The sequence below is a fragment of the Podarcis gaigeae genome, assembly GCF_964106915.1.
Source record: "Podarcis gaigeae genome assembly, chromosome: 4".
In the NCBI taxonomy this organism is placed as follows: domain Eukaryota; kingdom Metazoa; phylum Chordata; class Lepidosauria; order Squamata; family Lacertidae; genus Podarcis; species Podarcis gaigeae.
In genome coordinates, this window is record NC_139677.1 from 107,912,613 (window position 1) to 107,925,242 (window position 12,630).

Below are 12,630 nucleotides of genomic sequence, written 5' to 3' on the forward strand. Positions count from 1 at the left end.
TATACAATCTTTTTGGACTTCCATCAGCACCGCTGATGATCCACCATTTTCACCACTTCTTATGCATTTCTTAACTTTATATTGCCTTTACATCTCTTAACAAATCATCCTTCCCCTTGTCCATTTTTTCCATACTTCTAATAATACAAGAAGCCTAGTCTGGATGGCCATCTGTCTTGGAGGATCTAGCTGAGACTCCTGCAATGCAGGGGGTGGGACTTGATGACCCTTTTGGTCCCTTTCAACTCTAGGATTCCATGAAAATTACAACTACAGATGAATCCTACAGGCGATATTCAGAAGGCTGGTGTCACAGAGTTATATGGGCAGGAAATTCCACAGTTCACAGCTGGAGTTAACTCTTTATCAGCAAGAACACGATATTCACAGACTTGGCTGAGTTTCAGTCATAATGAGCAGCTCATTCCCGGAGGGTCTGTCACTTTGCATTTCTTAGTGCAGAAAGTATGGATCTGATATTGATATTTCCTATAAAGGAGTACGACAAGGCTGTATATTGTCTCCCTGCTTATTTAACTTATATGCAGAATTCATCATGCGAAAGGCTGGACTGGATGAATCCCTAGCCAGAATTAAGATTGCCGGAAGAAATATCAACAATCTCAGATATGCAGATGACAAAACATTGATGGCAGAAAGTGAGGAGGAATTAAAGAACCTTTTAATGAGGGTGAAAGAGGAGAGTGCAAAATATGGTTTGAAGCTCAACATCAAAAAACAAAGATCATGGCCACTGGGCCCGTCACCTCCTGGCAAATAGAAGGGGAAGAAATGGAGGCAGTGAGAGATTTTACTTTCTTGGGCTCCATGATCACTGCAGAGGGTGACAGCAGTCACAAAATTAAAAGGCGCCTGCTTCTTCGGAAAAAAGCAATGAGAAACCTAGACAGCACTTAAAAAGCAGAGACATCACCTTACCAACAAAGGTCCGTATAGTTAAACCTATGATTTTCCCAGTAGTGATGTATAGAAGTGAGAGCTGAGCCATAAAGAAGGCTGATCGCCAAAGAACGGATGCTTTTGAATTCTGGTGCTGGAGGAGACTCTTGAGAGTCCCATGGACTGCAAGAAGGTCAAACCTCTCCATTCGGAAGGAAATCAGCCCTGAGTGCTCACTGGAAGGACGGATCCTGAAGCTGAGGCTCCAAGACTTTGGCTACCTCATGAGAAGAGAAGACTCCCTGGAAAAGACCCTGATGTTGGGAAAGATGGAGGGCACAAGGAGAAGGGGACGACAGAGGACGAAATGGTGGGACAGTGTTCTCGAAGCTACAAGCATGAGTTTGACCAAACTGCGGGAGGCAGTGGAAGACAGGAGGGCCTGGCATGCTCTGGTCCAGGGGGTTACGAAGAGTCGGATATGACTAAACGCCTAAACAAAAACAACAATACTAATTAATTCAAGAGGGTTCCGGAAGCTTCTCTGCGTAAAAGAAACAAGCAGAAGGTTCCTGATGTTTGGGTTATTCCTTCAGAGAAGCTGAGTACAGCTGGGTTAAAGTGTCTCTGTCATCTCTTCTGTCAAGGTCATGCTGACTATAAGAAGAGGCCAGAAGGAGACTGGGTTTCACTTTCTCTTTCTCTTTCTCTCTCTCTCTCTCTCTCTCTCTCTCTCTCTCTCTCTCTCCCTTCCTTCTGGTGTTCTGTACATAGTATGCTGAGTCTTAAGGTTTAAACTTATTATAAGTTGTGGGAAATTTCAGTTAAGTCTGCTGCAACTGGATTTCTTATGAACAGGGCCAATCCTGAACGTTTTGGATGTGGGACCATTATGCTCATTTGCCTTCAGTAGCAGTAAAGCTCTGCTGGATGAAATACAATTGCCTCGGGTCTATTTTGGGGGATCCTGGAACATCTTTAAGATTTCACTCTGCTAACTATACATTGTAGTTCTGCTCAGGATCAATATTGAGTAGAATTTTAAGACAGTGTCTTCCTCCACAAAAGCAGTTGCCAAGAGTGAAGGCCCCCAACTCCCCACAGCTTTCCAAGCCCCCCCCCCCCCCGGGGTTTCTGGCAAGCAATCCAACAGTGCGCCAGTGTGCAGCCTGCCTTTGCTCCTCCATTGTCAGACATCTCCTGGCTCCGAGAGACAAGCACGGAGGGTGGCTTCTGGCAGAAGGAGAGGGAGCCCCCGGTGGCTCCTCCTTCTCCTGACTCACCTCAGCCTCTCATCCTCCCTCCTCCCACTCGTCTCCTTCCTCTTCTGCCTCCGATTCTGCACTGCATTCTTCCACAGAGTCTCCCAGCTCACTAAGCCCTGTTTCCCCTTCAGCTTCTAACACCTCCTCTTCCCAGGCTTCTCCCTCTTGCCCCTCTGACCACTCATCCTTCCTCCACCTCCACTCCGTGGGGTCTGAGATGTCTCCTTTCCTGGTTCCCTGGCTGCTTCCTCCCACCATTCCTCTGTGCCCAACCAGTCCATGACATTGCTCCATCCCTCGGCCTCTGGCCCCACAAGGCAGCTTCCCCTGACCTGATCTGGTTCCACAGCCGCTGTTTCCCTTCTGCCCCCATGAAAAGATGAACCAGGAGGTTTTGCCGGCATCATTCTATCACCTGCAAGAGAAAAAAGATAAGCAGAATGCCAGGAGTGCCTACTTCTCTCACAGGTGAAACAGGGCATCTCTAACTACAGATGGGCCTTTCAGAAAGCCTTTCCTGCTGAGCGCATTTGGACATTTGTGCCCATTTCATGTTAGTTGTGCAAAACTATTTCTCCCTTCCTTTGGACCCTTGTTCCCAACTGTTCCCCCCCCCCAAAAAAAAGAACCCTCAGATGAGTTGGAAAACCAACAGAACGAGACCAAACAGAGAAAAGCCACCTTCCTCCTTACCCAGTGGCCTCTCTCTGGTGTCCAACGGAGGCCTCTCTGCCTCACAGGAATCCAGGTCCATTTCTGCAAAACGATCCCTTTTCTGAAAGAGCAACAAGGATTCCAAACAGAGAATGAATGGTGAGAAATGTTAGAAAGAGAATGACAAAGACAGAATCTTTAAGGGTGTTAGATCTCATCCCATGGATGCCTTCCCAGAAAAAGAATGGGCCAACAGTAGAGCATTATGGGATGTTCTCTGTCCTGTTTGGAGCCCCTTGGGAGTATCCAGAGGAAAGTCTCTCTCACCTGCTTTCTCTCCTCTGCCTCACTCAGGAGGAAACCTTCGGCCAGGGCCACCGCCTGGGAACTGGTCTCCGCTCCACAGTCCCTCACCCAGCTCTCCATCTCCGGTGGAAGGACAGCCAGGAACTGCTCCAAGATCACCAGGTCCAGCATCTCAGCTTTCGTGTGCCTTTCTGGCTTCAGCCACAGATGGCAAAGGTGGTAGAGTCGGCTGCAAACCTCTCGGGGTCCTTTGGCCTCCTGGCAGCAGAACTGCCTCACCTGCTGGCTCTGCACCTCTGAGCGGAGGGTGTCCTCCTCACCCAGGATCTTCTGCACAGAGTTTTCCCAGAATCCCCCACTGCTCCCAGTTTGGATGGCATGGCCTCTTCCTGCTTCAGGGCCGGCTGAGTCTTGCTCATCCATCTGTGCTCTCAGGAAGGCTCTCAGAGATCGGAAGGAAGCCTTTGGTCTTCTGCCAAGTTCTGTCTTAATGAGAAGCTCTTGCCAATCCTACAAAGCAAATGCTTTGTTACGTAAAAGTTTTTATTATTATTAGTCAATATTTTTATTTTTTGTATAGTTTGTATAGTTTTGTTCTTTAGGTGAGAGGGTCAGGGCTGTATGGGAGTCGGCCCCATTCAACAGAATGGCAGGGGGCGGGTTCCCCGGTGGGGGGGGGGAAAGCACTGAGACACCCGATCACAGTGATCACGGGTAGGAGGAGGAGTTACACTATGACCAGACCACGTCATTACCGAGGAGGCAGGTTTAGTCATTGTTTGAGGACTATCCCTGCCTCCGGGTCTGGTCTTGACCGGGTGGATACTGGAATGAGCAAGGGAGACCCACGTGACCTGAAGGGGCTGCTGTGCAATGCCAGGTCAATGATTCATGAGACCACTGCCATCCACGACTTGGATGGATGTGGGTGATCTGACACGAAGTGAAACAAAAACAAAAGAAGTGTCATGGTCGGATCACTTCCTGGTGCAACTGGACTTCTCCACGACCCTTCCCCTCTGTAGGGAGGTGGGACTGATTTGGATGGCCCACCCCTGGTACTTAATGGATCCAAATGGTTTCCAGAAAGGAGGAGGGGATGTTTTATCCCATGTTGATGGCCTTTCAGCTGATTTCCTTGTGGCGCCTGGACAGCCCCGTGGTTCTTCCCGGAGCTGAGGACGATGAAAAAAATACTGAGATGGCTAGAGTGTCGGTGGCAGAAAACACACTCTGAATCTGACAAAATACAGGTTAGAGCTCAATGTCGAGCCTACCAAGTGGCAATAGCAATGGCTTTCTTCACCGCCTCTATTGCATCTGCAGAAAACAACACCAGGAGACTCTTTCAGGTGGTTCACAATTTAGTGGAACCACCTGCATCATTGGGGCCTCAAAAGGACCCTGAGATCTCCTTCAATGATTTGGCAAAGTTTTGTGCAGTTAAATTGACCCAGATTTGGAAAGAGGTAGACTCCACCATGGGAGCAGAGCCAGGGTGGGAGAGTGCTAGAGTCCCGTCTAGTCAGGTTCCGTGGGATCAGTTCAAGTTTGTTACCTCTGTCACCGGAAATCACCCCCCCTTTCATTTACACGTGTACCGCACAAGCACCACACACATACACGCATCTCCCCTCCCTGACCCTAGAGATGCCCCTTTAGAGGGTCATCTCTTAAAAGCCTTCCGTAGATAAGGAAGCTCTAGACTGACAGCCTTTCGCCATAGCGCTCCGCTTCGCCCTATTTTTACTGTGAGTAGACCGGGCGCCTGAACTCTAGGTCAAACAGCGGCCGCCTCAGCCAATCACCATTTCCGAACAGCGCCCCTTGCGGCGGCCACGCTGGTACTGCAAGCTGCAAGCGTCTGTTCCCTCACCTTTTGACAGCTCTCAATACAATGTTTCCAAGTTCAATTGACCGTGACTGATTTAATCAAAATGTAGCAAGTTGCTTCCGAAAAGTGAAGGTACTTTGAACTTCAAGGACCATATTCTTTATAAATTCACCAAAAATCAGCCGTACATCGGATTTTCATCGGACCACTTTTATTTGACTACATATTACAAGGACTATCAAAGGGGGGTGACCTGATACATGGCAACCATAATCCTTTGACTGAGCGGTCACGTACTCTGCAGCGGACGTGACAACCTTGACGACCATCGTGATGGGCTCAGACAGAAGGCTATCAGGGACACAATAACTTGCATATTTTAGTGTATTCCGCATGGACTTTCACAAAGGGCTCTGACCGGATTCCCCTCAGGGGGCAGGAAACTTCACCCTTCCCTTTTGTCTCTAAAATGACTCATGTGGGGAGGGGAGAGGAGACTCCAGCCAGGTGTCAGGGCACTCAGATTACCTGTGTAGCCCCTCCTCGACTCCTCCTAATTTTAATGTAATCATGATGTAAATATGATGTAATTCTGGGGGTGTAGCTTCGGGGATTAGCAACTAATAAAAGTTAGGGTCTTCCTTTGTTCGGGGCTTCCATCTTGCTTCACTTCGTGGGCGGTGGGAGTCCTGTCGCAACAGTCTTTCCTTAAATAAAGACCGAGCCTACTGGCTGCTGTTTTGCTCTGAATTGCTCTGGTCGGTGTCTTCATTTGTCCAAGAGAGCCCTCTGACTTTCCGGTAACAGTTTTGGCGACCGTGGTCAGGGACACTTGGTTCTCCTGCAAAGGTGAGAGGGGAGATAGAGGGGATCAGGCGCCACTGGGCAACCTTTGCCCGGGGATCCTTTTTTCCTCTCCCTGCCTCCTCTTTGCGGGCGGTAATCAACCGTCACCAGAAGCCCAACCAGAGAGAGCAAAGGCGAGGTAAAGCCGGCCAAGGAAAAGGATCCCGGGATCCGCGAGGGACATCAACGGACGTGAGTTTGGTTCTGAAGAAAATACATTGGGAGGAGGGTGGAAGGTAACATCTCCACAACAGCCAAATCTTTCTCTTTATTTCCAACGTTACACCTAAATCTTGAATCTCTCTTTCTCTTTCTCTCCCCGTTTTCCCTTTCGGAGCGTGGCCAGGGAAAACGTGGTGCTTATTGTTTCTCTGACGTCCTCTCTCGGAGTCGTCTAGAGGCGTCCGTACGAACCCTTCTTTACTGTCCCTATTTATGCAAATGAAGCCGCCCCTCCTGCACGGCGACCTTTGTTAGGGATGACCCGTGTACGTGAGAACACAAGGTCATTTGCTTCCTTTCAGAACTTTGTTTTTCTCGGGTCCTGATCTGGCACTGCGCTGCGCAGGCGTTCAGTAAGGAATCCGAACTTAATCCAAAGGCTAGGCAGGAGGCTGTTGTGGAGGGTAGAGGGGAGGTTCACAATTGGGGCCCCACACTAGGGTTAGTCTTGTAAACAGCGCTGAGGTTCAGGTTTTTCCGGGCAGAGAGACCCGTGGTTTAGGTTTTCCGGGCAGAGAGACCCGTGGTTTAGGTTTTCCGGGCAGAGAGACCTGTGGTTTAGGTTTTCAGTTCAAGTTTGAGATCTCCAGGGATTAGTTCGCGATTTATGAATGAGAGAAATTTGTGTTGGTTAAGGATACCTTGGTTACTGAAGGAATCTTCTCTTCCATTTTTCTCTTTCTTCCCCCCCCATTGTCCGTTCTCCTTGTGTGTGTGTGTGTTCAACCCCACTGTCTTTAACGAACTCTGTTAACAGAAATAGATAAATAAATAATAGTTAAAAAAAGAGAGAGAGATGGGAGCTCAAGCTACCAAGCATTCAGACTGGACTCCTCCCAGTGACAAGCCTTCCGCGGAGCCTTTCCACTCCAGGGAGGACTCTGATACCCCTCTTCAATTCGTCCTCCAAAACTGGAAAGGATTGAGGGGAAGGAAGGGACTCTCAAAGTCCAAGCTAAAGGACCTTTGCAACATCTTCTGGGTCGCCTTTACCCACCACCTAGAACCAGCCTCCAGGTGGCCACCCCACGGCTCTTTTAATCTCGTAAAGATACAAGCTCTTAAATCCTATCTGGCTGACGAGAGGCCCCAACAGCTATACTATTTAAACATTTTCGTCGAAGCCCGCGTAGTGTTTCAACGGCTGCAAGCTCAAGTTGCCCATCAAATGCCTGTTCTAAAACCAACCGGACCTCCCCCATATGATGAGATTAGAGCCCAGGAGGAGCATTTGGATAGGACCCTTGTTCCTTTCTACTACCCGGAACCACGAGCCCCCCGACCGCCAGGACCCGGGGCAGGGGACAGAACAGGAGCTGGTGGGGGGAGCGCGGGACTGAGAGAAGGTGTAGCAAATCAGCCCGCCACCGCTGCTGTCCCTTCCCAAAACGCGGGATTGCGGGAAGATGAAACAAACCCACCCGCTGCTACCCTTTCCCAAAGTATATCCAATACATCGCCGCCCAACCCTTCTTCAAGTACATCAAACCTAGAAGGAGACCAAGTAAACGTGGATCTTGGACCCTTACTCAACGGGCAACTTCTAAACGGAGGAAGAGAGGGACCCGTCTCCAGTAGAACTAGAAACAGGGATAATTTGCAAATCGGAGAAATAGAAGGTGCCTTCCCTCTGCGAGCATTACCTATACCCCCAGCCAGGGTAGGAGACCCACCCCGCATGGTATTTACTCATCAGCCCTTCCTTACTTCGGACTTAATGAATTGGTCCGACAAGATGCCCTCCCTACGTGACGACCCCGACAAATGCCACCGCCAGGTGGCCACCATTTTCTCCACTCACAACCCTACATGGGCAGATGTGCATATGTTGCTTGGGGCCCTATTCAATGAGGCAGAAAAGAGAGAAATACTAGCGACGGCGGGGGAAGCTTTAACCCGAGAAGACTACCAACCAAATCGTCCCGCCTCGATGGCCCCACTGACCGCTCAGACGTTAAATAATGACCCTGACTGGGACTATAACACAGACAATGGCATATGGGGTCTAAAAATTTTTAAGAAGGCCATCCTAGATGGTATTAAAGCTGCGGGACAGCGAACCGTAAATTGGACCAAAGTTCAAGCTGTCCTTCAAGGACCTGATGAGCATCCCTCCGACTATTACTCAAGGCTAGTTTCTGCTATTAAGACCTGGGGTGGAATAGATCCAGAAAGCCCACAGCATGAGGTGATAGTCAAGGGATTCTTCAAGGATCAGGCCAATGCCGACATCCGGAAGGCATTAAACTCTCATCTTGGGTATGATGGAAAAACCATAAACGAAATCCTTTCCATCGCGAAGTCTGTATTTAACTCAAGAGATGAACGGAAGAAGAAGGATCTAAAACCCGACTCTCCCCGGGTGCTAGCCTATGCAGCCGGGATCCCTACACCCAAAGAGAAATTTAAGCTAGGAAAATCAGATTTACCTGACGACCGTGTCTGCTTCCACTGTGATGAAGTAGGGCACATAAAAAGATACTGTCCTCTTCTGATAGGAGCCAGGAGGGCAGAGTATAGGAATCCGAAGCCATACAGGTCAGAGTACAGGGAAACCACCTATCCCAGACCTAGGGAGCCTTCCTCTCCACACGAACCAAACCGACACCAAGCGCAAACACAACCCTACTCAGCACCCTCACAACCACGGCCTTGGAACCCACCTCACGACGTCACAAATCCCTTTAAACACGGTAACCGTCCCACGAACCCAACTCATGAAATGGTGATGGAGGAATACCAAGAACATTGACAATTAGAAGCAGATCCCGCCTCTTTCTCTTTTCTTTGTCCCGTTCTACAACTATCCTCTTCCGACCCAATCTGCACAAAGCAAATCGACGGACAGTCCTACGATTGCCTTTTGGACACGGGAGCCACTTACTCCACTCTCACCAATAGCCATTTAACCCCCGGGGAAGAAACCAGAACCGTAATGGGACTGGATGGAATCCCTCGGAACTGCCCTCTCTCGAGACCTGCAAAGGTTTCTGTCGGACCGCTATCTGTTAAACATACTTTCTTATTGACATCTAGCCCCGTCAATCTCTTGGGGAGGGATCTGCTCTGTAAATTAAACGCCACCATACAATGTGGCCAAGAAGGCATTTACTTACATATGCCAAATGAATCCATCTTCAGTTTCCAAGGAGTCCTACAGGAAGCCCATACCACCACAATTGATCTTCCGCCCGAATTGCTAGAAGGTGTCTCCCCCTCCTTATGGGGAACCGAGTCAACCTCCGTCGGGCTCTTAAAGTCCGCAGTGCCAGTCAAGATTAACTACAGAAAGGACCTCCCCTTCCCATGTACTAAGCAATACCCCCTTCCTCCAGACGCAATAGACAGACTGGCCCCGATGATCGATGAATTCCTTAGGATGGGAGTTTTAGTCCCATGCGCCTCTCCCTGCAACACCCCTCTACTTCCCATCAAAAAGCCCAATACAAATCCCGTCAAGTGGCGTCTTGTCCAGGATCTCAGGCTTGTCAATTCTTTTGTTATCCCCCGACACGCGGTAGTCGCCAACCCACACCACCTCCTAAGCACCATCCCGGAAGGAACTGTGGTCTACTCTGTCATAGATCTATGCTCTGCCTTCTTCAGCATCCCCGTAGACCCAGAAAGCCAATTCCTCTTTGCTTTCACCTGGCAGACAGGGCAGTTAACCTGGACTCGACTGCCCCAAGGATATGTAGAGTCTCCAGCAATCTTCTCATCTATATTACACCAAGATCTATCAGACGTGACTCTGCCAGGAGGCTCAGCCCTGAGACTCTACGTTGATGACATTTTACTCTGTGGTAAGGATCTAGAATCCTGCAAAAAGGACACTATAGCTCTCCTAAACCTACTAGCACAGAAGGGACACAAGGTATAGCCGGAAAAGATACAATATTGTAAAAAGGAGGTGAAATATCTCGGCCACATACTAGGAGAGGGTACCCGTGCGCTAACTACAGACAGAATTGAGGCAATAACCAAATTACCCCTACCAAAAACTAAAAGGCAACTCCGAGGTTTCATCGGAATGAGTGGATTCTGCCGAGCATGGATTCCGCGCTACGGGGAATTCACCCGCCCCCTTACAGCAATGACACACGACAATGCCCCAGACCAGCTGCAGTGGTCAGCAGAGGCACTTGAAGCCTTTGAATCTATTAAGAAAGAACTGCGGTCCTCTCCTGCTCTCGGACTCCCAGATTATAGACTACCTTTTTCTCTATTTGTGCATGAGAATAAGGGAGTAGCTTCAGGCGTCCTTACACAACCCTTCCAAGGGAAGAATAGGCCTGTCGCTTATTACAGCCTTCAACTAGACACCACTGTACTAGGAAATGTAGGATGCCTTAGAGCCGTGGCAGCCGCAGCCCTGCTCCTAGAGAAGGCACAAGAAACTGTCCTAGGACACGACCTAACTGTCAACGTCCCCCATGCTGTTGCTACTCTCCTTAGCCTGCAAGGATGTCAACGTTTTACGATACAACGATTAAATAGATACGAGGCCATCCTTCTCAGTCCTTCAAACGTCACCATAAAAAGAGTAAATTCGCTCAACCCTGCAACCCTTCTGCCCCTCCCTGACGATGGCACCCCACATCACGACTTCTCTCAAATAGTCCGCCATGTAGAGAAACCACGAGAAGATCTTGATTACCTCCCTTTACCTGAGCCAGATCTCATCTTGTATACTGACGGGAGCTCCAAGGTTATAGGAGGGGAACGGAAAAGTGGATATGCCATAGTCACTGATAGCGAGACCCTAGAGGCACGACCGATCAATGCAAAATATAGTGCACAAGCAGCAGAACTTATCGCCTTGATAAGAGCTTGTGAATTAGGAGCAGGACGAAGGATCACTATCTACACCGATTCGAAGTATTGTTTCGGGTTGGTGCATGCTACCGGGCAAATCTGGTTACAGAGAGGTTTCTTGACTACAGCAGGAACGCAAATTGCACACGCCTCCCTAGTACAGCGCCTCATGAACTCAATACACCTTCCGGCAGCTATTGCAGTGGTACACTGCAAAGCACATACGAAAGGCAGGGACCCAGTCTCTAGAGGGAACCAACGGGCTGACAGCGCGGCCCAGGAGGCAGCCCTTCAGCCCCCCTCCGCAGACAATGAGTTCCAGGGACCACAAGTCTTATCAGACGTGGATTTCGCAGAAATGTACAAAACTGCGACCCCAGAGGAGATTAAAGGATGGATAGAACAAGGGGCCCATTTAGAAAATGAAGTTTGGTATTTCCCGGATAAAAGACTCATAATGCCCAGACTATGGGTACCCAAACACTTGAGAATCCTGCACCAACGTACCCACTGGGGCAGAGACAAACTTATAGACACAATACAACGCTGTTGGTACGCCCCAGGGCTTGCTCTCGCCGCTAAAGCTGCCGTAAAGAATTGCCATACTTGCCAGAGCTTTAATCCAAAACATACCGCCAGATGCCCACCAGGGGCAAGACCGTGGGCTTTTGTCCCATTTGAAAGTCTTCAGGTAGATTTCATAGACCTACCCCCTTGTCTCAGCAACAAACATGCTCTAGTAATTATCGACCAGTTGACCGGGTGGGTAGAGTGCTTCCCTACTCGCAGAGCTACTGCCCACATTGTTGCAAAGATCCTATTACAAGAAATCATACCCTGCTTCGGAGTTCCCCGACACATAGACAGCGACAGGGGTTCCCACTTCACATCAGAGATAATCCAACAGGTTGCAAACGCCCTCGGAATTAAATGGAAGCTACATACCCCATACCATCCGCCTTCCTCCGGGCAAGTTGAAAGAATGAATCAACAGCTTAAATCTCAGCTAGGAAAACTTTGTAAAGACTCTGGTATCAAATGGGTTAATGCCATTCCATTAGTCCTCCACAACTTAAGAGCATGCCCTCGTGGAAACCTCAAATTATCTCCCTATGAATTACTATTCGGAAGACCATCCCCAGTGTATAATACCCAATTTCCAACATCAGAACTAGAGGTTGGAGAGACAGAGTTAACTAGCTATGTAATACAACTCCAGAAGCAACTCACTCTTCTACACAGATACGCTGCCTCCAGCCAAAATATTCCCCTTGACGAAAACATTCACCCATATCAACCAGGGGATTGGATACTAGTGAAGACTTACCATAAGGTACCCTTGCAGCCCAATTGGGAGGGCCCCTACCAAGTACTTTTAACCACTCCAACTTCTGTTAAGGTAGCAGAAAAGACAGCCTGGTTGCACCACACCCGCTGCAAACCCGCATCGCCACCCGAGCCCACAGCGGACGACTCGCCCTACGACACACCAGCCCGCCCAGCAGACGACGACACCAGCACCGAGGAGGACCAACAGACCGGACCAGATCGGGGCATGAATCGAGCCCAACAGACCGGACCAGTTCGGGGCACGAATCGAGCCCAACAGACCGGACCATATCGGGGCACGAACCGGGCCCAACAGACCGGACCTGACACTTCAGCCCATTGGACCTCCGAAATAATCACAGCAGCCGACCAGAACGACCAACCCCCAATTCGCCTCAAACTCCGTAGAACAGACTTCCGCATTTGACAGCCCTGCAGTTTGACAGCTCCATTTGACAT

The 12,630-nt window shown here is 49.4% G+C and overlaps 2 protein-coding genes across 7 annotated transcripts in view; both read right to left on the minus strand.

Moving 5' to 3' along the window:
- The window catches only part of LOC310843479 (uncharacterized protein), a 47,854-nt gene that overhangs the window by 29,741 nt on the left and 5,483 nt on the right, over window positions 1–12,630 (minus strand). The gene's annotated exons all lie outside the window — the stretch shown is intronic.
- LOC310843307 (uncharacterized protein) overlaps window positions 1–12,630 on the minus strand; it is a 154,944-nt gene that overhangs the window by 13,227 nt on the left and 129,087 nt on the right. For 3 of the 6 annotated variants that reach the window (XM_083736439.1, XM_083736442.1, XM_083736440.1), the window contains exons 3-4: window positions 2,859–2,940; window positions 2,498–2,580 (exon numbers count right to left, since the gene is read on the minus strand). In XM_083736439.1, the coding sequence (XP_083592565.1) occupies window positions 2,498–2,580; window positions 2,859–2,940 (165 nt within the window). Of the gene's footprint in view, window positions 1–2,497; window positions 2,581–2,858; window positions 2,941–3,146; window positions 3,636–12,630 lie in introns of all 6 variants that reach the window. The other 3 variants (XM_083736438.1, XM_083736437.1, XM_083736441.1) reach the window with 2 other exon arrangements.